This window comes from Ceratina calcarata, unplaced genomic scaffold, assembly GCF_001652005.2.
Source record: "Ceratina calcarata isolate Rehan_Ccalc_2016 unplaced genomic scaffold, ASM165200v1 scaffold26.2, whole genome shotgun sequence".
NCBI classification, from domain to species: Eukaryota; Metazoa; Arthropoda; class Insecta; order Hymenoptera; family Apidae; genus Ceratina; species Ceratina calcarata.
This window is the reverse complement of record NW_017148112.1, coordinates 94,711-113,670: the sequence shown is the minus strand read 5'-3', so window position 1 is coordinate 113,670 and position 18,960 is coordinate 94,711. Positions and strand designations below refer to the sequence as shown.

General features: G+C 43.7%; 4 protein-coding genes across 7 annotated transcripts in view; 1 reads left to right on the top strand and 3 right to left on the bottom strand.

Annotated features, from left to right (window-relative positions):
• The window catches only part of LOC108623299 (SET and MYND domain-containing protein 4), a 5,134-nt gene extending 2,309 nt beyond the window's left edge, over positions 1–2,825 (top strand). For 2 of the 3 annotated variants that reach the window (XM_018021711.2, XM_026812138.1), the window contains 5 exons: positions 816–1,011; positions 1,183–1,679; positions 1,747–1,948; positions 2,043–2,258; positions 2,325–2,823. In XM_018021711.2, the coding sequence (XP_017877200.1) occupies positions 816–1,011; positions 1,183–1,679; positions 1,747–1,948; positions 2,043–2,258; positions 2,325–2,643 (1,430 nt within the window). In that variant the 3' untranslated portion in view covers positions 2,644–2,823. Of the gene's footprint in view, positions 1–815; positions 1,012–1,182; positions 1,680–1,746; positions 1,949–2,042; positions 2,259–2,324 lie in introns of all 3 variants that reach the window. The other variant, XM_018021712.2, reaches the window with a different exon arrangement.
• Positions 2,826–2,863: 38 nt separating this feature from the next.
• On the bottom strand, positions 2,864–9,961 carry yps (Y-box binding protein ypsilon schachtel). 2 transcript variants are annotated; one of them, XM_018021714.2, is made up of 7 exons: positions 9,794–9,961; positions 8,303–8,366; positions 7,500–7,533; positions 7,163–7,424; positions 6,679–6,992; positions 5,981–6,043; positions 2,864–5,654 (listed from the first exon to the last, which is right to left on the bottom strand). In XM_018021714.2, the coding sequence occupies exons 1-7, from the start codon at positions 9,852–9,854 to the stop codon at positions 5,610–5,612; spliced, it is 843 nt and encodes a 280-aa protein (XP_017877203.1). In that variant the 5' UTR covers positions 9,855–9,961; the 3' UTR covers positions 2,864–5,609. The 2 variants fall into 2 exon arrangements, with proteins under 2 accessions (XP_017877203.1, XP_017877204.1); XM_018021715.2 differs by lacking the exon at positions 5,981–6,043.
• Positions 9,962–10,717: 756 nt separating this feature from the next.
• LOC108623310 (nuclear pore complex protein DDB_G0274915) lies at positions 10,718–16,505 on the bottom strand. Its single transcript, XM_018021734.2, has 5 exons — positions 15,517–16,505; positions 14,871–15,442; positions 14,297–14,794; positions 11,848–14,235; positions 10,718–11,774 (listed from the first exon to the last, which is right to left on the bottom strand). The coding sequence occupies exons 1-5, from the start codon at positions 16,326–16,328 to the stop codon at positions 11,611–11,613; spliced, it is 4,434 nt and encodes a 1,477-aa protein (XP_017877223.1). The 5' UTR covers positions 16,329–16,505; the 3' UTR covers positions 10,718–11,610.
• Positions 16,506–16,917: 412 nt separating this feature from the next.
• Positions 16,918–18,960, bottom strand: part of LOC108623304 (uncharacterized) — a 4,537-nt gene continuing 2,494 nt past the window's right edge. Inside the window, exon 2 of the mRNA XM_018021721.2 lies at positions 16,918–17,748. Coding sequence (XP_017877210.1) covers positions 17,402–17,748 — 347 coding nt within the window. The 3' untranslated portion in view covers positions 16,918–17,401. The remainder of the gene's footprint in view (positions 17,749–18,960) is intronic.

Genomic DNA, 18,960 nt, shown 5'->3' with positions numbered 1-18,960 from the left:
ATACGGAAATTGTAGATCTCGTCGTCCTCTACAAGAAAGGTCCTATGCAATTTTCCCGTATCTCCAATGGTTTAGGAGTTATTGAGGAAAAACGAAAATTTTTGTCAAAAGTTCGCTGTTTCGACGGTGGAATGGTCGGATTTCGTCAATGCTAATAAAATGCCATATAATCATACTTAACTCGTTAAATATCGAAATTAGAAGGAAAATTCATCAAATCTTTCTTGTGAGGACGTCAGGACCTACAACTTTTGTATAAGAAACATTTCGCCATCGTCAATAATTAATTGGATGTTTCCTTCTATACTTTTTAGGACGTAGCTATGTATTATTAGCTTTGTTCTTCCGACGTCTGATTTCTTTTTAATTATAGCAAATGCGTTTTTCTAAGGTACATAAATATTTGGGATAGACCGTATAGCCAATACATCCTTAATACAAACTAGATCATGTAACCCGTAATATCATATGAGTTTTACATGCCTGTTTTAAACAAAAGTTGTAGGTACTACAATTACTTACAAATAATATTCTATACGATTTTATTGTAATTCTCATACATTTTCTGACTAATCGTCAAAAGAATGAATCTGATTCCTCAATATAGAGAGAAGAAGAATAAACATAGATAAGACTCGACACGAGCCTCGAGTTAGCACTTCCAAGAATTGGCGGGGATGACTCACGTCCATATATCCGGATATTACTGTACTTTATTTGATTTATTATAATTTTTTAATCAAGACAATTGACAATTGATAATTTAAGATATTTGCGAGGCAATAGGCACTTGGGTCATGGGTTTGCAATTATAGGACTCAGCGGTGGCGAGAATCCCCAGCTACCTTCGGCCTCGGCTCTGTTGAAAATTGAAGAAACGGAGACTGCGGGAAAACGTGCGATCGCGGCCGATTGCATCGATCCCGGTGATCGATTAGTCGTCGAGCCACCTTACGCTGCCACTCTGTTACCTGAGTTTTTCGGTACTCATTGCCACCACTGTTTCGATAGGTGTGAGTCACTTCTTCTTCAAATTATAGTCATTCATTAATTTTATTAATGGTTCGCAGCAAGTATGAGGGCGAACGTCATTTTTTCCTATTCTTTAAAAAATGTGCATACAATTATTTGCAAGATATTTGCATATGTATTGTATTTGTTAATCACGTGAAATCGTTTCAGATTCAAAGCTCCAGTAGGCTGCCCCGATTGCAGCAGCGTTGCATTTTGCAATAGAAAATGCAGAGACACAGCTGTGGCCAGTTATCACAAATACGAGTGCAAGATTCTGGCTCTGCTCATAGGCTCGGGAATGAGCGTTTTAAGCATGCTTGCATTGCGTATGGCAACGCAATGTCAAGTGGACAAGTGCTTGAAGATCAGCAATGCGTTAAATCCGTGCAAAGCGTTGAAGAACGAGGATCAAAGCTTGTGCCAATCGAAGCTGAGCAAATCGGCGAAACGTCGCTCGAGAAAGAAGAAATTGCAAGAATCGAGGCGCGAGCAAGATCAGAATGAGAAGGTGGAAGAAGATGAAATCGATATGAAAGTGTATGATCTCGTTTCGCACGAGAAACGAAGAACGGCTGCCGATTTTTTTGAGAGGTCCCTGATGGCAGCGTTCCTCCTCAAGTGTTTGCAAAGGGTCGGTTTCTTCGAGTCACCGACGAGAGACGACGGTAGGAATTAGGAATCCCTTTGACCTTTACTCTTCGGTGAAACGAGGAATCGCATCTTTCGTTCCAGAAATCCCAAACGAAGAGGAGATCGCGATAGGGGGTCTATTGTTGAGGCATCTTCAGTTATTACAGTTCAACGCTCACGAGGTGTTTGAGACGCGATTCGGAGCAGAGCATCGTTTTCGTGGCAGCAGACCCAATTACATCGGCGTGGCTATCTACCCTACGGTTGCTCGCTTCAATCACGATTGCTATCCAGCGGTTACCAGGTACCCGAGATTATCATATAATCTCTCTTGTTTCCCCATAATTTGAATAAATGATAAATCATAGTTTTCCATCGTGGAATGCGTTTGTTTTCAGGTATTTTATCGGTCGGAGTATCGTTATCCGAGCGACTCGCAGCCTGCAACCGGGAGACGTGGTCGCTGAGAACTATGGGCCGATATTTACAAAGCGAAGTTTGGAAGAGCGGAGAAAAACTTTGACGGGAAGGTATTGGTTTTACTGCGAGTGCAAGGCGTGTCGCGAGAACTGGCCTCGTTTCGAGGCCCTGACCAACGACCACGTTAGACTCAGGTCAGATTTTTTTCAGTTACCCCTGTCAGTAGAGATAATACAATGAAAAATTGTTTTCCACGGCAGATGTCCAACCGAAGGGTGTTCGAAGTTTCACCGGAAGCCACGGGATCCTAACAAGCCCATTGAGTGTCCGTCCTGCAGGCGGAAAGTGGAGTTACGAGATCCGGTGGAGCGTGTTCGTGAATGCGAAGAGTCGTACGCACGCGGTTTCGCCGCTATGGAGGAAGAGAAGCCTGAAAAGGCCCTGGAGATATTTTTTGAAGCTTTGAAACGTTTCCATAGCGTCGCGGTGCCGCCTCATAAAGACACTCATTTAGCCGAGATCGCGGCGAGTGCCTGCATGGCTGACGAAGGAAACGTCTATCGCATCGAATCGCTTTGAGGTTCTCAAATGTTTCATGGGCTCAAAGTTTTAGCGTAAAAACTGTATCGATCTTCTATCTCTCTCTATTTATTATCTTGTCGTTACTTTTTACTTACAGGTTTCCTTTCCTGAATAAATTCAGTTAAACGAAGTGAACTAAATTAAGAGAACCCAGAAATGCGAGTGGGCGAAGGAGGAGGTAGGTAGGTGCCGGCGAAGAAACAATATCAACGTTCGGTTCGTGAGTTTTGCGATTTTTTTGGCATTTATTTTTTATAATGCACATGTTTCGTGAAAAAATTAAATTCCATATATGAAAGTAGCTTTTCAAAGTTTCACGTTTCGGTACAAAATTCACTGGGTTCGAAGAGTGGGCTGTCGGTCGTTAAAAAGATGGGCATGCGATTAGGGATGGAACAGGATCAAAATGGGTTAGAGATGAGCGGATGGGAGGGCGAGGAAAGGAGGATGGATCGGGGCGATTTCAGTCGGTGGACGCGCGTTGTCCGCGTCTGTTTTTTTTAGTCGTAATTAAATCACGCGCTTGTTCCTTTTTTTTCAAGATACAGGTGTCTTCTTCTTTTCTGGTATTTCGACCCGGCCAGCAAGACCACCCTATGTAATCCAGGATGGTGTACAGCGGTATTTTCATCTCGATCTCTCCTCTCGGGAAACTGAATTAAAACTAATTGACTGTCGTATCGACTGGTATTCAGTGATATCCTCTCGCTCTCGTGTTATACGAAAGACCGGCATTTCTAGAGACGAAACGAGACCGTCCGATCCTAATTTCCCTCGTTCTCGCTGTTCACCCCAAAACGAGACCGACTTCCAACATCGAAAATCACCTGTACAATCCGCGCGCGGGCACGGGCGCGCGCGTACGCTAGTCCGATTTTTCTTACACTTTCGTCGTTTCTATTCTGTTTCGTTTTAATTTTCCAATGTTCACTATCAACACATGCATTGTTCTTTTTTCCCATTCAGTTACAATGTTCCACACCAAATAGTCGCATACCTCCTTTGTTCTCGCGACTGCCTTTCGCGGCCTCTTAAATTTCCAATTCGTTTCTCACGGTAACGCTCGTTCGCGCTAATTTCGATCGAGTAATGCACATCTACCGTTTTTTCCTATCGACTGCGTTTCAGAACGCGAACGCACGTTACCTCGTTTTACGCCAGGCGTACTCCCCCTCCCGCCCCTCCCGTTTCTATTGTAATAAACGCGCCGCGAAAACTTTTATCTTGGGACGACTATGACTATGGACAACGACAATAGCGACCAACGACGATTGCGACGAAGACAGGGACACAGAAAACGAAACGGATCTCGTACGCTCGAAATAATAATCGACAAGATACGCGTTGAATTTGAAAGTGTCAAATTTTGGAGAAATGAAACGTATACATTTTATTTTCCGACGACAGAACTACATACTAAAATTTAAAAAATGCTTCCATCAAGCAAAACCGTATAAATTTCTTTAGTCTTCTCGCGTTATTGCATCCACCGTTACTTCTCGTTCTATCTCCCATTCTCTCTCTCTCTCTCTCTCTCTCATTCATCACTCAATTTCGTGTGACGCGTTCCGTTGACAAACCGGCAGGTTTGTATCGTCAATCGAGTCGCGGCATCGAAATTCCGGGATCTCCGAATATGCGATTCGGAGTTTGACAGGGAAAAGAGTCGAACCGATTCACGGTCAATTCGTAACGCGCGATTAATATCGTTTACTAATCGTCGGACAAATGTTTCCTTATTAATCTGATTTTTCATACGACACCCACCAGGGGCACCGATCGCGTTACTTCTCCATTTCATTTCTTGATTTTGGCAGAAAACACAATCGGGCAGAGAATTTTTTCAGGAGCTGCTATCGCGCGTATAATTGCGATATAATTCTCGCGTTTCGATTCATGGTGTAAGCTGTGCACTTTGAGAAGAAAATTAAGAAAAAGGAAGAAGACAGGGGCCGAAAGGACACAAGCGACACGACAGATTTTGTTCGAAAGAATCGCGTTACAAAAACGAAAAAAAAAAGATTGTAAACGGAACAATTTCGAGTGAAACTAAAATGATGAAGTCGGCACGATCACTGGCAAGCGTTTACCAAATACGGTACCATAGACGGACAAGAGAAAAATTCTGCGTGCATCGCATTACAAACTCAAAGACACAGATATTACAATATATATTTATATATATATATATATTTTTATGCATATATATGTACGTGCGTGAACACATGTACGTATACATGCATAAAACGATCGAATTCGTTCCGTTGCGGAAAAATTAAAAACATTATGAAACTTAATGAGAATACGCAAAAAACAAGAACAAAAATTACCACTTTCGCCTGATCGACGTTCGTACGTGCATATCCCATCATCGTGATTTCTTCTCTTCGCCTTTCGTCGCTTCTCCCTTCCGCACTGTTCTCTAATTGGCCTGATCGCCGCCCTGTCCAATCTTTTCGCGTACACCAAAACAATTCGTCGCAGTCGCAATTCTCGTTACCCCTTCATCACCGCCGCCGTGCACACGATCATCCCCCTAGTCGCGAAATTGCAAAACCGCGCGCGGCTCGACTACGTTACTATCACCCAGCTAAAGAGAATCGCACGGGGAATCTAAAAAATTTTTTCCTGGTACAAAACTGTCGCGCGGCAGTAAGTCCGATTAAAATGTTCGCTAGCTTCGCTCGGTAGTCGATCCACGATCTTCATACGCGTGTTTCGAAATAGTTTCTCCCGATTGGTGGGAAGAGCGTGGAGCGGTGTCACGCCAATTTCTCTTCTTCGCTTTACGTTTTTGTTTTTTTGTTTTTGTTATTTTTTTTTTTACTTTTTTAGATTGTTATGTTATGTTGTTGCTTTGTTGCTGCTGCTGCTGCTGCTGCTGTTGCTCGGTGTATAACGGGTGTTGGTGTTATATATTAAAAGGAGTGTTTTTTTTATTGTAGTGATATCATTACTCTTGGTTAAGCAGTGCTCTCGGTGGTGGTGTTTTGGACCGGCTGACTTTCCTGCAAGCCAAATGAAATCGATCTTACGTCACCAAAATACCGTTAACAATCACAGCAACGAAACGGTTAACAAGCTGGCGATGAGAGACGTCACGATTCGATGCAACTGGGAGGAACACGCTAGAGGATTATAGAGGCACTAGAGAGTACGAACAAATCAACACATCCGTAAAGAAAAAAGGGTGAAGTGTAAGATGCGAAACTGAAGAACGATTAGAAGCGAGTGTTAAGGATAAAAAACGAATAAAGCGGTGTATATGCAATCGAAGGGGAAGGCTGCACACGATGTATGTACCGGGAAAGAGAGAAAAATAAAGCCACGTTACCTGTGGAGCAGGGGCAGCGGCAGGTGCATCCTTATCATTAGGTGCATCCGACTTCTGCTCCGACTGCAAAAGAGTACAAAAAGATACGTGCAATAGTGTGTGTGTGTGCGCGCACGAGGCGCGAAGCTCTACGCCAGAGATTCGTCAACGGACCGAAATACTCGCGATTCCTGGTGTATTTACAAAAATGTTGAAACAAGCACGTATAATAAATAATAAATATCCGAATGGAGAAGGAAACGAGGTGAACGAGTGGAAAAAAGATTATAGGTAATGAACGCGTAGAGTATGTGCGATCCGTTGATGATGCGAGTATTTACAAGTGTACAAGGAAAACTAAAGATCTTCGATGTATAAAGTATAGAGAATAAAGATAGAGCCCAGGCTAGCTTTTCTAATCGGATCCAATTCGAATTATTACTCGAAACGTGCGGTGTAAATCGGTATAAATCTATCATGAGAACGTCGAGAACGATTCGTGTCTAGCAGAAAGATCTTTAGATAATAATCGATGACAAGAACTAGCATGCAGGACCGCCAGGTCGCCAGGTCGAGTGTAATAGCAGAGAAAAATCACGTTCGAAACGAGAGGCGACTAACGATGAATGATAAATCGATTCGAGAAATCAGTGGATAATAAAAGTGAACAGAGAGGTGAATTAAGATGATATAGAGCGAGAAAGGAAATTGCTACGGACTTTTACTTGGTTGTCCTGGCTGCGAGGACGTCGCGGAGGACCACCGCCTCTTCCACCACGGAAGTTGCGACGGAAGAAGCGGCGAGAGGGCCCGCCACGTCCGCGGCCGCCACCTCGAGGCATTCCACCTTCGCCGGCAGACTCTCCACCCTGTTCGCCACCCTCGCCGGACTTGTCGCCTTGCTGTTGCGCCGGTGGCCCAGAGCGACGCGAGCCGCGATAATAACCATCGTATTGTCGGCGAACCCTGTAACGTCGCTGCTGCTGCCCGCCACCCTCGCCAACGATCACTTCGTCTCCGGGTTGACCCTCACCTGTAACAACGCATTTTACATCTTACCACGTATAAACTCTTTGGTAAAACAAGATACTATCTAAATTGAACTAAACAAATTGATATCGTAAACGTTCTACTTTTTATGAAAATCTGTAGTCGATTTATCTTGTCGGTTAACAAGAGACGGAAATCGCGCTGATTACTCACCGGCTTCGTAACCGTCCTGACCTTCCCGAGGTCTGCGTTGAGCCCGAGCGTTCCCACGTCTTTGATTGATGTACCAATGAACTCCGCGGTATCCGCGACGCTTATCGGCAGCGTAGGGTGAACCTTTTACCGCTTCCCCGGATGGACCGGTAACATTGGCCGCTTCGTGACCCTTTTCGCCTATCACCACGTCGAATTCGACCACTTCTCCGTCACCGACGCTGCGTACAGCCTTCCTCGGATTGTTCTTCACGATGGCCGACTATAACAAATTAACTCAACTCGAATCGCGTTCTCCTAGACAATTATTTAACGAAAGAAAAAGGTATCTACTCACTTGATGAACGAACACATCCTCCTTGGTGTCGTTCCTGAAACAGATTTGAACGAAAATTAAACGCTACTTTCTACAAGCAACAAAATATAAGCACGTGGCATGTTTCATGTTCGTCTTGAAACTAGGATCGAGCTAACGACTCGTAATTGCTCGGTCCAATGGTCATCTGGACGTTTGCTGTGCCACCGGTAGTGGAATTAACCGACCGATCGGTAAACGACGCGAACAGCGGCGCGAATGATCGGTGGCGATACGGCGCGATGCGAATCGCCCCGTCGTCGCATGCAAACGAGAAATACATTTGGCTGCTATCCAAATACATACTACGTCCATTTCCTATCTACGCATACCACTATGGGGTATCAAGAGAAATATTACAAACATTTTTCTAAGAATCGTTCATAAAAGGAAGCAACTTTATTATTCTTCGTTTCCGTCTTCTAATAATTTTCTTGTTTCAAAATAGCGTATTACTCAGGGACGTATAAAAGGAAAGCGAAGAAAGGGAAGGAAAGAGAAAAGCGAAGCGGGTGTGAGTGCGAAGTTAGAACCGCTAGAAATAGCCGAAGATAGGTTCGGGAGTGCACGTGCCGAGCGAAGCATCTATTTCGCTAGCGTTAGAACGTCCGGGTCGAGGTTACGTGCGAACTCGCGCCAGGAAAAGCTCGGCTCGCGAACTAGAGTAATCACCTTGGAACCGATAGTCTCGGTTAAAATCCGTTGTCACGGAACAAGAGAGATGCACCTTCCCGATGGAAGGTAACGATAAATAAAAAAAAATCATATAAAAAGAAATTACTAACCTGTTGATAAATCCATAGCCACTCTTCACGTTGAACCATTTTACAGTCCCGGTCACTTTGTTAGCTGAAACCCAACAAAAGCGAAACATATCTAATTAGATATCTACTACTTAACGTTGCGCGCCGCATTATTTGATAAACGCGTTCTGAAATTCGATTAACCGGTCGTCTTGAGAGCACGCTGCTCTTTCAGACGTGTGGAACCGAAAGTATACATACGCGACGCCGCATTATGTTATCCATCCCGTCTCCCTTACAGAACGATCGCTCGATACCAGACCCGGTTAATGATGAAAAAGTTCTATTTATGATGTACAATGCTATTGTGTTTATACATATAATCACTTATTTGAACGAGTCTGTGTTTACAAGTTATGGACGAACGGTTCGCTCATTGTTTGCTTCTTCAACGTGTTATTCATTATCACACGCGAAAACTCAGGTGTTCATATTTTCGCTCTCTCTTTTCGCTGATTAGAAAATTAATTTGAATCGTTAAGTTAAAGATCTTTGATCTAAGAAAAAAACGTTTACGAGAAACGGTTTGCTTTATATGAAGCTAAATCGTTCCTCTAATTTTTAAACCAGGGCTTCTACATTTTACAATTCGTTATTACACAGAATTGCACATTAACATTTAATAATGAATATGACGAAAAGCAAAGTCTTGGATCTATGCGTGCACGTGTTGATTCGATTCTTGTCCTTTATGCACGGTTCTGTGAAATCGTGGTTTCATTACCCGCGGGAAACGACTGTCCGCGAGAATGGGAACACGGCACGACTCGCTTGGAAAATGAATCGAGAGAGAAAGAACATTAACGAATATAACCTGAAACTTACGTAATTAGAGCCGTGCTCGATTTACGAAAAACGCGTCAAAATGGTTTCGGAAAAGGGGTAGGAGAAATTTCCAGAAGCTAGGCGGTATGTAAGCACGAATTTGTACGTTTCCTTACTAGATATCTCGTGTACGGTTACGATGCAAACCGGAAAGTGGAGACAAGGAAAAAGGGAAATGGGGATGGGAGACGAGTAAGTAAACTTAGGAAGCGTCTTTTCCACGTTATGTACGTAGGTGTTTCCATGAATCACCATGTGTCCGTGTGCCGGTGGTTGGATAGATATGTAGCGCACCCATAAACCAATAGCGCGTGCAAAACGTTTTGCTGAGAGTCGAAGAAAAGCGGGAACGGGAACAAAACAAGGGTAGGCAGAATACAAAGAATTTCGGTGCCGCATGCGGGATGACTTTTGAAATGTAGCAAACAGGGGAGAGGAGACGAAAGGAAGAGAAGAGTAGAACGAAAAGCCGGGTTGCGTGGAGAGCACATGCCACATGGCTGAACCATGTCTGTTGCTCCCCTAGACGCCATTATCGCACGCGGACATTCCTACGGAAACGCGAACCCGTCCCCATTCCGTTGAACCCAATACACCGGCGAAATTCACGCGGGGCGATGTCTAGGCTAAATGCATGGTTTCACTCACCAATGACCAGCTTCAGCTGGACAGCCTTTGGTTGTTCGGGCTGTTTTTCCGGGTCAGCCATGGTGGTGGTGTTAAGGTGTTAAGACACGCCGCTGCCGAACCTAGATGTTACCGTCTTTCTGGTCGTGGTGTTGGTTCCCTTCTAATGTTCCCAACATGGCTGCGCCTCCAGGCGACCGTGCAAACATCCTTCCCGTCTAACGATCCCTCCGATTGGTCGGCTGGCAAACAAACCCGGCCGCTCAACAAATCGTGGACCGAGTTTCACGGAACGATGATGACGCAACGCGCGCGTTACTTCCTCGGTTTCTTGCTCGCTCGCTCGTTCCCTCGCGCTCGCGATCCTCCGACCCTCTCGTTCTGTCTTGTTCGCGCTCTCGATCCCCTCGATCCTATCGAGTAACAAGTTGCTAAGTACCAATTGTTCTACTTTATGCTTATCTTAAACAAAATAGGCATAGGAGCCTCTCGTTCCCTCAGCTTCATTCGCCTCTTCTGCATTTTAAATTTTAATAGTGATCTTTATTCGCCTCGAATTCCGCTTACCGCCAAAATCGACCGGCTTTCTTTAAAGCGGAAATGGATGTTACGACTACGATTTGAACTTAATAATAATTAGGTTACGGGTAAATTTGACTTTTAACTAAGGTACTTACCTACACATCATTTAATCATCGAATCGTTGCAAAGGGCAGCACGTAGCCGCTTACTTAATGGCCAGTATTCAGAGTCGTTGCTTATTCTTAAGATTGTCTGAAGTATTTGCTATCCATGTCTATCCCATATTTCTAGCCCGTCTTGTACAGGAAACAGAGACATAAGCAAATGCTTAAGACGATCTTAAATATAGGTAAGAACTCTGAATACCGGCCTATGTACACTTTTGAAGGATGGGAGTTGTAAGGAGGAAAGAGTACGATAACGTCAGAGTGTTAAACGTAACGCTATTGATATTCATATATCTAATATTTCTTAAACTTTACAATTATCTAAAGAAATACATCTGCCTGTAAGTGTAGAAAAAAATAATCGCACGTAGTAGATATATTTTAAGAACACGGCGATGCAGTCAAGACTTCCCTTCGCAGGATTCTTTGTCCATCATATTTTCTTCCAATTGCAAAAAGAAAGTATAGAGAAGTTGCTGTCTTCTTCGAAGCTAAATTTCATCAGATTTTGTGCTTCTCGATCGAACATCCTTCCGCATTCACTTGTCTACCTGTACTTATCTCATTCTCCTAATAAATCTCTTATTTTCATCTCAAACGTCGATAAACAAACGAAACGAAAAACAAAAGCAGTTTAACTACTTCTCCGAATTATTCGAGCATTCAGAAACAATCATTTCAAAATATATATAAATTGGTACCAAAAACTAATTTACAACAATCTAAAACATATTATGGAAGATGCAACTTCTATAAGTCCTATGCATTATTTTTTGCCAATCATGATCTCGTAGTAAATAATAATTCTTTAAAATAAGTCTATAAATGAACACACTTTTGACAACGTTCTTGGTTCTCGTCAGTGTATTATGCGTACAATGAAACTGAAGCAAACGTTAGAATATGGATAAATCTGTTTTAACATTCTCGTATGTACATACATACAGGGTGAGTAGGTTTAGCGACGAAAAATGTAGCGTCAAAAAAAAGATAAATCGTTTCTTGGTCGAACGAAGGTGCGAGCGTGTCACGTACTGAAACGATGTCGCAATTGAATTACGTTGTTAAAATTACACGGTTAATAAAAACGTCGAATATGGAACATTATCCTCTTCAAGACTGAATGCTGGGCACGATCTACGTTCTCCATCATCTCAGTTTTCTTGATCGCGTGCTCCTGGATCTTGGCGCGGTGGATCCGCTTCCGATACTGAACATACCAGGCGCCGAGGCGTTGAACGTCCCCGTGGAACTGGATGCTCCGAAGTTTATAGACGGTGTCGTCGACGGTGCGGAGAAATTAAATCCTGCACCTAAATCAAATACATCAGCCACTGAAGCGTGATAACGCGTTTTATATCGTAGCGAAGATTGAGATTCTCTTACCTGTATTCGGAGTACCAAATTGGAAAGGTGCTGAAGTCGAAGCGGTGGCGTTGTTACTGGTATTGTTACTCCCGAAGGAAAACGTGGTGCTTGGCTGAGCTGGCTTTTGGTTCGCTCCGAACGAGAATATACCGCTAGAAGCATTATTATTCTCGCCAGTTGCGTTGCTGGTGTTTCCGAAAACGGATGGGGCAGGAGTTGAGGTCGAGGCTCCAAACGCAGAAGGTTGGCCACCGAACGAGGGAACTTTGTTAGCATCACCGAATGCCGTCGATCCGCTTGTGCTCGCAGCACCGAACGTGGGATTCGTCGCGTTGCTCGTCGAGGCAGAGCTGAATGGACTCGCAGTACCATTCGATGTTCCAAATATATGTGCACTTGTGTTCTCGCTTCCAAATATTGAACCGCCGAAATTCTGTGATGCGGAACTCGGACCCGGCTTATTCTGATTTTGCGATCTGAAGCCGGAGGCAACGGTGCTCGTAGCGCCGAAGTTTGGGATCGACGCGGTGCTCGCCGGAATGCTTGTGGAACCGAAAGCAGAAGTAGAAGCGGACGTAGTTATAACTGGATTGCTGGCGACAGTCGAGGTACCGAACGTGGCTGTTGTCGTTGCTAGCGAACCGAATACCGACGATCCGGTATTATTTCCAAATACTCCCGTCGTGCTTTTGAAGTTAGTCATTGTGGACGAGCTTTGACCGAAGATATTGGTTGCCGTGGTAGACGGAGCTGAGGCCGGAGCTGAGAACAAATTAGTAGCACCGCTTGTCGAAGCGGAGGTGCTAGCGTTCGAACCAAACACAGGCACGGAGGCGGTACTAATCACGGTAGATGAAGTTTCATTATTTGGATTTGAAAAAACTGGCATTGAACTCGTGGACGCAAATCCTGCGGTGGTAGTAGCTGCGCTCGAACCAAACACTGGCGTGGTAATCTTTGGTACAACAAACGCGGAGGTAGTCGAGCTCAAGCTTGAAGGTGCATTGAAGATCGACTGATTAGTTGTCGTTGCTGTTCCGAAGATTGGAGTCGCAGGCGATGAAGTATTGGCGAATATAGAACCAGGGTTCGAGGCGTACTGAACTGGGGCACTGGTCGTCGACGGTGCTCCGAAGCACGGAATAGAATTATTGTTCCCCATAGTGAACAGACCAGCATTCGAAACTCCTGTCTTTGCATTTGCATTTGTCGTAGCCGCGTTACCGAACGAGAAACCAATTTTGTTATCAGATGCCGATGTGGTGGATGCAGGTCGGAAAGAAAATGTGGAATTTGCTGTAGTTCCAACGGTAGTTTTTGCGCTCGATTCGAACGTAGCAGTAGTTGCAACGGGATTAGATTGCAAACTATTAGTTGCACTTGTTGTTGTCGTCGCATTACTTATCGTCGGAACAATGCTTGCTTGAAAGATAGGATTTCCAAACGTTCCACTAGTTTGCGGAGCATTTCCTATACTCGTGCCAAATACGAAAGTTGATGGACTATTGGATTTGTTTCCGAATGTGAACAAGGAAGTGGACGAGTTTATAGTCGTCGTCGCGATCGAAGAAACACTCGAGGAAACGCTCGAGCTAGCGGTGCTTGCGATACCAGTGGTGAACGGAGAATTTGTATTCTCCTCTTTTCCCGCAGTAGCGAGGGGTATCACGCTTGGTTTGACTGGATTCGACTGCGTCGGCGTGGCAATCATAGTACTATTTCCAATTGGTGCGTTCAAACTAGTTGAAACGATTCCTTCACTTTGTGAGACGTTCATCTTCATGTTACTTTGTATTCCTTCGTTCCTTACGTTTGCTACTGGCGTACTGACAAGAGTAGTCGAAAATGTGGGTGTAGCAGCAGGAATAACGTTCTTGAAAATACTAGCAGTTGTCGACGGCGCCAGCAAAGGAGTGTTAGTATTATTTATAGAAGTGGGCAAGGTATCAGTCGTTGATTTAGCTGGAATCGGTTTTCCGAATTCGAAATTCGGTACGCTCGCACTGCTGATCGTATTTGTAATCCGAGTGACGGGTTTCGATACGTTTTCAGTTTTCGATTCCGTCGTTGTGAAAACAACTCCGGAAGTGACGTTGGTTGTCTTATTTATCAAAGAAGTAGGAACGGTTTCATCTTTTCTTTGAACCGTTTCAGCGAACTGAACGCTGTTTGTATTTGGAGTTTCCTTAGTCGGCAAATTAAAAGCCACATGCTTCACGATCGATTCGCTGGCGCCAGGATTGACAGCTATAACCGAGGTCGATATTGGAGTTGTATTAATATTGGTGGTTGTGGTCGACGAATTGAGGGTCGCGCAAGAGACCGGATTCGAGACAGGCTGGTCCGCTTCGACCGCGTTCACATCTTCCGCTTGGATCACGACATCTGGATCGATTCGAGTAGCAGCTGCAAATGCAAACGACATATGAATGAAAGATCCTTACAATTTTGTGTAAGATTCGCTTACCTTTACCGGAGATGGCGTCGAACATGCTTTGAAGTCTAGCTTTCATACTGGTCTGTCTCATATCCGCGATGTCTTCTCTCTTTATTTCTTCCACGTCATCGGTAGTGAATTTCGCACGTACGTTGCCTTGTTCCTCGACCAGCATTCGTAGTTTTTCATTCCTCTCTGGTTCCGCTCTCATAAACAGTTTGTGTGTTAATCTTGACGATTCAATAGCAGCTGGCTGCTCACTCGGACGATCTTTCTCGTCCTTTTGTATATTCGAACGTTTAGTAGATACCGTGTTCTCAGGGATCGCGTTGCTGCTTTTCAAAATTCCCTTCAGCGGCGAATGTTTCGATTTCTTATCGGCAACGTTGCTTTCCTTCTCTTGATTCGGGATTTTGGGTCGCATGGGACTTGTATGCGGGAGCTGTGATAACGTCTGAATGTCAGGACTCTGTTCCAAAGATTTGAAATGTTTCTCGAAGTCTGGAGTTCCACTTCGCGAGAAATCTCCTGTAAAAATAATTTAATGAAGGTCCGTTCGGTATTTCATTTACACTTCACACCGAAAGAGAAATCGGCTACTTACTAGCTTTCCTTTTGACGCCGGAAACAACGTGCTTGCTGGAGCTGAGTGAGTTTATTATGTCGTAACACGACGGCGTTTTGGTACGTTTCGTCGGGCGAGCCGAACTTTGCGGAGAACTGTCCTCCTCCGATCTCATGGAATCATCTCTGCTTCTTTTCTGCTTCATTTCATCCTGAGGTTCGACCTCCTTTCTAATCAGGCCGTCCGTTCGTTGCTTTTTAGTTAGTTCGGCGACGTCGTCTCTCGACGCGTGCCTCTTTAGCGAGATATCCCTCAAATGCGCGACGCTAGACGGTAAAGAACTGTTGTCCAAGTGGCACAAATTCGACAAATTGTTCTGCTTTGACGGCGGCGAGTAACGGATACTGTTAGGCGGCGCGACTCTAACCGTCATTGGTGTTCTGGTTTTCACAGACTTTGGATTTATCAGCGGAACTGGGCTAGCGTTAAGATTTACTTTTGGAAACTGTCCCAAGCGGTACTGAGGCTGATGAGTTAATTTGCTGTTAGCTTCCATAGCATATTTAGTTAATCTGGTTGTGAGTCCTGGAGAGTGCACATCGTTGTATACTCTGAAAATAAATTAGAAACAGCAGTTAGTGGGAATGTTTTAAAATTCAAACAGATTAATTAGTCAATCACTTACTTTGGGTCTATGTTGTATCTGGTGGTCGCTAATAAAGGTCCGGCAACTGTCTGAACAGTTTTCCTTTCTATACCCTTGATACCTTGTTTAGGACTAACAGTTGTGCCCCACAAAGAATCATTGTTAGTAAAATAAGTAGGAGATTCCTCTTTATAGTAGACATTATTATGTCCAGATGTTCTCCTTGTTAGGGAGCGATTCGTGGGTAATAAATTGATTGTTTGATTTTCCAATTCCTCTTTACTCGAGGAGAACATTGGCGTCGAGGAATGTTTCGTGGCGAAGGAAGTGTGATCGTACAACACGCGACCGGTCGGCTCATGAGAAAGCTTGTTTCTTGGAGTAATATCATTCGGCGTATGGGCACTTTGTGAATTTCTTCGTATCGGGCTGAACTGCGAGATTGATCTAGCAAAGTCGTCAGAATTCCTTCCAGTTGAGTAAAATTCGCTACTCAGCTGGTAGTGCGATCCTCGACGCCTTTCCATACCAGGTTGAATTTGGGTTAGGTGCAGTCTTCGAAATCCACGCTTCGCAGCTTCTGTGAATCGATGAACGTGTTGGCGTGTATGGCCAGCGACAGTGGCGATGCCCGCGTGCACACTCGACGAAACCTGCTTGCAGTAATCGTACAGGACCAACGCGTGCTGCGACAATAAACTATCGTTGATGATCAGGAAGTAGCACGCGTAAATCGTAAGAACCAACGAAACCGTAAGAACGAAGATCGGCACCGAAACCGTGTAAACAATTACGCACACGCACAACGCACTTACTAAAGCGACAACACTCCGGTTCCCTAATTCCCACATATTATTTTAAACGAGTAACCTATCCATGTTTGAAACAGCACATTCACTATATCATTCGCCTGATTCACCACGAATACGAATGACCACGAAGACCACGAATTATCACGATACGTTGCGTTATGCGACTAACCGCGATTACCGCGATTCACCGGAACTGACCGAAACGTTGCTGCTTGTCCAATGCAACATTATCGACTGGTTATATGTTGAAGATTGAAATATCAGCTATTGCTACACAGTGACTGTAAACCGGTTTCACTATTCCTCGCTAGGTGGTGCTACTATGTCAAAATCGCTTTTTTATACGTTTATGGTGGTCAGTGACGAAGCAGGCGAATCCTGAATGCCGAATGTAGTGAAGTTTTCATTCATTTTATACGTTTAATGAAAATCGGAAGAATATCAGTGAAGGCAGAAAGATTTTATCAGAGATTGCGAAGTGTTCCTGTTAAATTCTCCACACATATGTTTAAAGTAAGTCTTCTTGTATTTATTGTCTTTTGCCTTATAATTATACTATTGGTTCGTTCAACTCTCGAACTGTTTTTCATGAACGTGATTTATTTATTTAATAAAAAAGGACAAGATATTGAATTAAATTACAATTATATTAATTTAATCACATATAGTTACAATCACACATGTTTTTACATTACATACGCAAGACTTCCTACTTTTGGTAAATGATAGAGAAAACAAATTCATTTTCTACGAGGCAATTATGTATCATTCGAAATGAAATTATAAAATTCTGAAGCATCGGATATTTAGGGTACGCTTTGAAATTTCAACTGTACGTCAATCTGCTTGGTGCGCTTTTTGCAATTTCGTATTAGAGAAACGTAAAGTAACGCATGAATTCTATGCGTGCAATATTTAATTTCATTGGAGAGTGACCGGGGGTTGCAGCGTGTGGCCTTTTGGTGTCGGAATAAGCGTGCAACGTCGTGAAAAAGAGATAACAAATCCTTAATAGAAACGAACGATTGCCTCAGAGTACGATTAGAAAGATTTTCGTTGATCGATTCAATTAATTTAGTTCGCAAAGGCCACGATCTTCATGTTCATCGAATTTAAGCTTTGGCCGGCGCTACTTCCGGCGTCTTTTCCTCAGTCTCTACGATTTCCGTTGGTGGTGGCAGGGTCGGGATTTCCGGGTACTCGAGTTTCGCTCCCTCCTCGCAGTCGAAGATGGGGCAGCAGTCTGGGAACGGGGCGGTTTTGTTCGTCTTCTCCGAAAGCTTGCATTTCGGGTTTGCTTTCGGCAGTGGTCCACAGTCTTCGACGAGCTCGAAGAGTCGACCGGAGTTGTCGTCGGCTGGGACGCACGTCGAACGACCGCAGAAAGGTGTTAGGTCCCAGGTTTTCGTTGGTTCAATAGTGGCGCATTTTGTCGAAGCAAAACACATCCCAGGGAAATCTGTAAACGAAATCTTTTAACGATTTGCTCCCCTTTTATAACACGGTTTCGCACGGTTTATTAGCTATGGAACTCCCTTAAAAGGTGTTCGAATACTTTCGTGAGTCAGTATAAGTTCAGCTTCTGAAGATTTGGAACAGTTGTAGGCATTAACAATTTCTTCAGATTAAATGGTATATTCATAAAACCCATGGTCTATTCACTAATGGTAACAGAAGTTTCCTAAATTGCATAAACCGTATTACGTAAGGATGGTATCGAATTGATATGTTTCATTCGATTGCATAATTTAGTTTATGCAACGAAACTTTTCGTTGGAGAGAAAGGTGTTTAGAACAACTACTTATATCCTTCACTTTCGAAGCGTAGCGAAACAAAAAGTGATTTTCCTGAAAGCGAATCTTCGCTGGTGACGTAAAAGTAAAATCTCGCGAGCAGCCGGTTGTGGAGATTGCGATTCCTAGACGGGACGCATCGACGCGTGGACACGTTGCATTATATATCTGATTACCTGTGAAAGGTTTCGTTACTTTCTAACAAATGTGTGCAACTTTTTCAACGAACGTCCGTAAACCACGAGAGACAATCGCATGCGTGTGTTCCATCATGACTCGATGTACAGAGGGTCGGACTGGAAATTTCAAGGAGAGACACTTTCACTATCACCTCGTGTGACTTGTGTAATTGTCATTTACGTATGCATAAGGCATGTTAAGAAAATATTAGCAAAACAATAGCGGATTGGAATAATTGCAAGACCCCAACTATAAGTAAGTAAGTAAGAAGACAAAGGAAAAGAACGTTGCGTGTTCGACCGCGAATCGCTCGTTACCTTCTGTGAACGTGATTTATTTGAATAATGACGTGTCTGTTACCGTTTTCTCAATGCCAGAGCTTTGTTACGTGATGGGTATAAATAGGTGTTCACGCCAACGCTAAAACCGCGATACTTTATGGCACCAGTTCTTGCGGGACACCTGGATTACCAGAAGTGGTTTCTGTGTCTCGCTGTGGCTGTTCGGACGTCCAGTCGAACATTCGAGGCCTTACAAACTTATGTATATTAATGTTGCCTTTTTATATTCGGGCAACTGGTAAGACCCCAATTTTTGTTCAGATTACAATTTCTACTCACTAACTTCATTTTTTACATATAATTTAAAAATAAAATAAAATTATAGGAAAATTTTACATATAATTGTAAGATATAAA

Coding starts and splice junctions, on each gene's coding strand:
- LOC108623310 (XM_018021734.2), bottom strand. CDS start 16,328: ATGTGGGAATTAGGGAACCGGAGTGTTGTCGCTTTAGTAAGTGCGTTG. Junction 14,236..14,296: donor CGACGCCATCTCCGGTAAAG/GTAAGCGAATCT, acceptor TTGCATTTGCAG/CTGCTACTCGAATCGATCCA. Junction 11,775..11,847: donor ATTTGGTACTCCGAATACAG/GTAAGAGAATCT, acceptor TATTTGATTTAG/GTGCAGGATTTAATTTCTCC.
- yps (XM_018021714.2), bottom strand. CDS start 9,854: ATGGCTGACCCGGAAAAACAGCCCGAACAACCAAAGGCTGTCCAGCTG. Junction 7,534..8,302: donor GGCTATGGATTTATCAACAG/GTTAGTAATTTC, acceptor AATCTGTTTCAG/GAACGACACCAAGGAGGATG. Junction 5,655..5,980: donor CCGCTGCCCCTGCTCCACAG/GTAACGTGGCTT, acceptor TTTGGCTTGCAG/GAAAGTCAGCCGGTCCAAAA.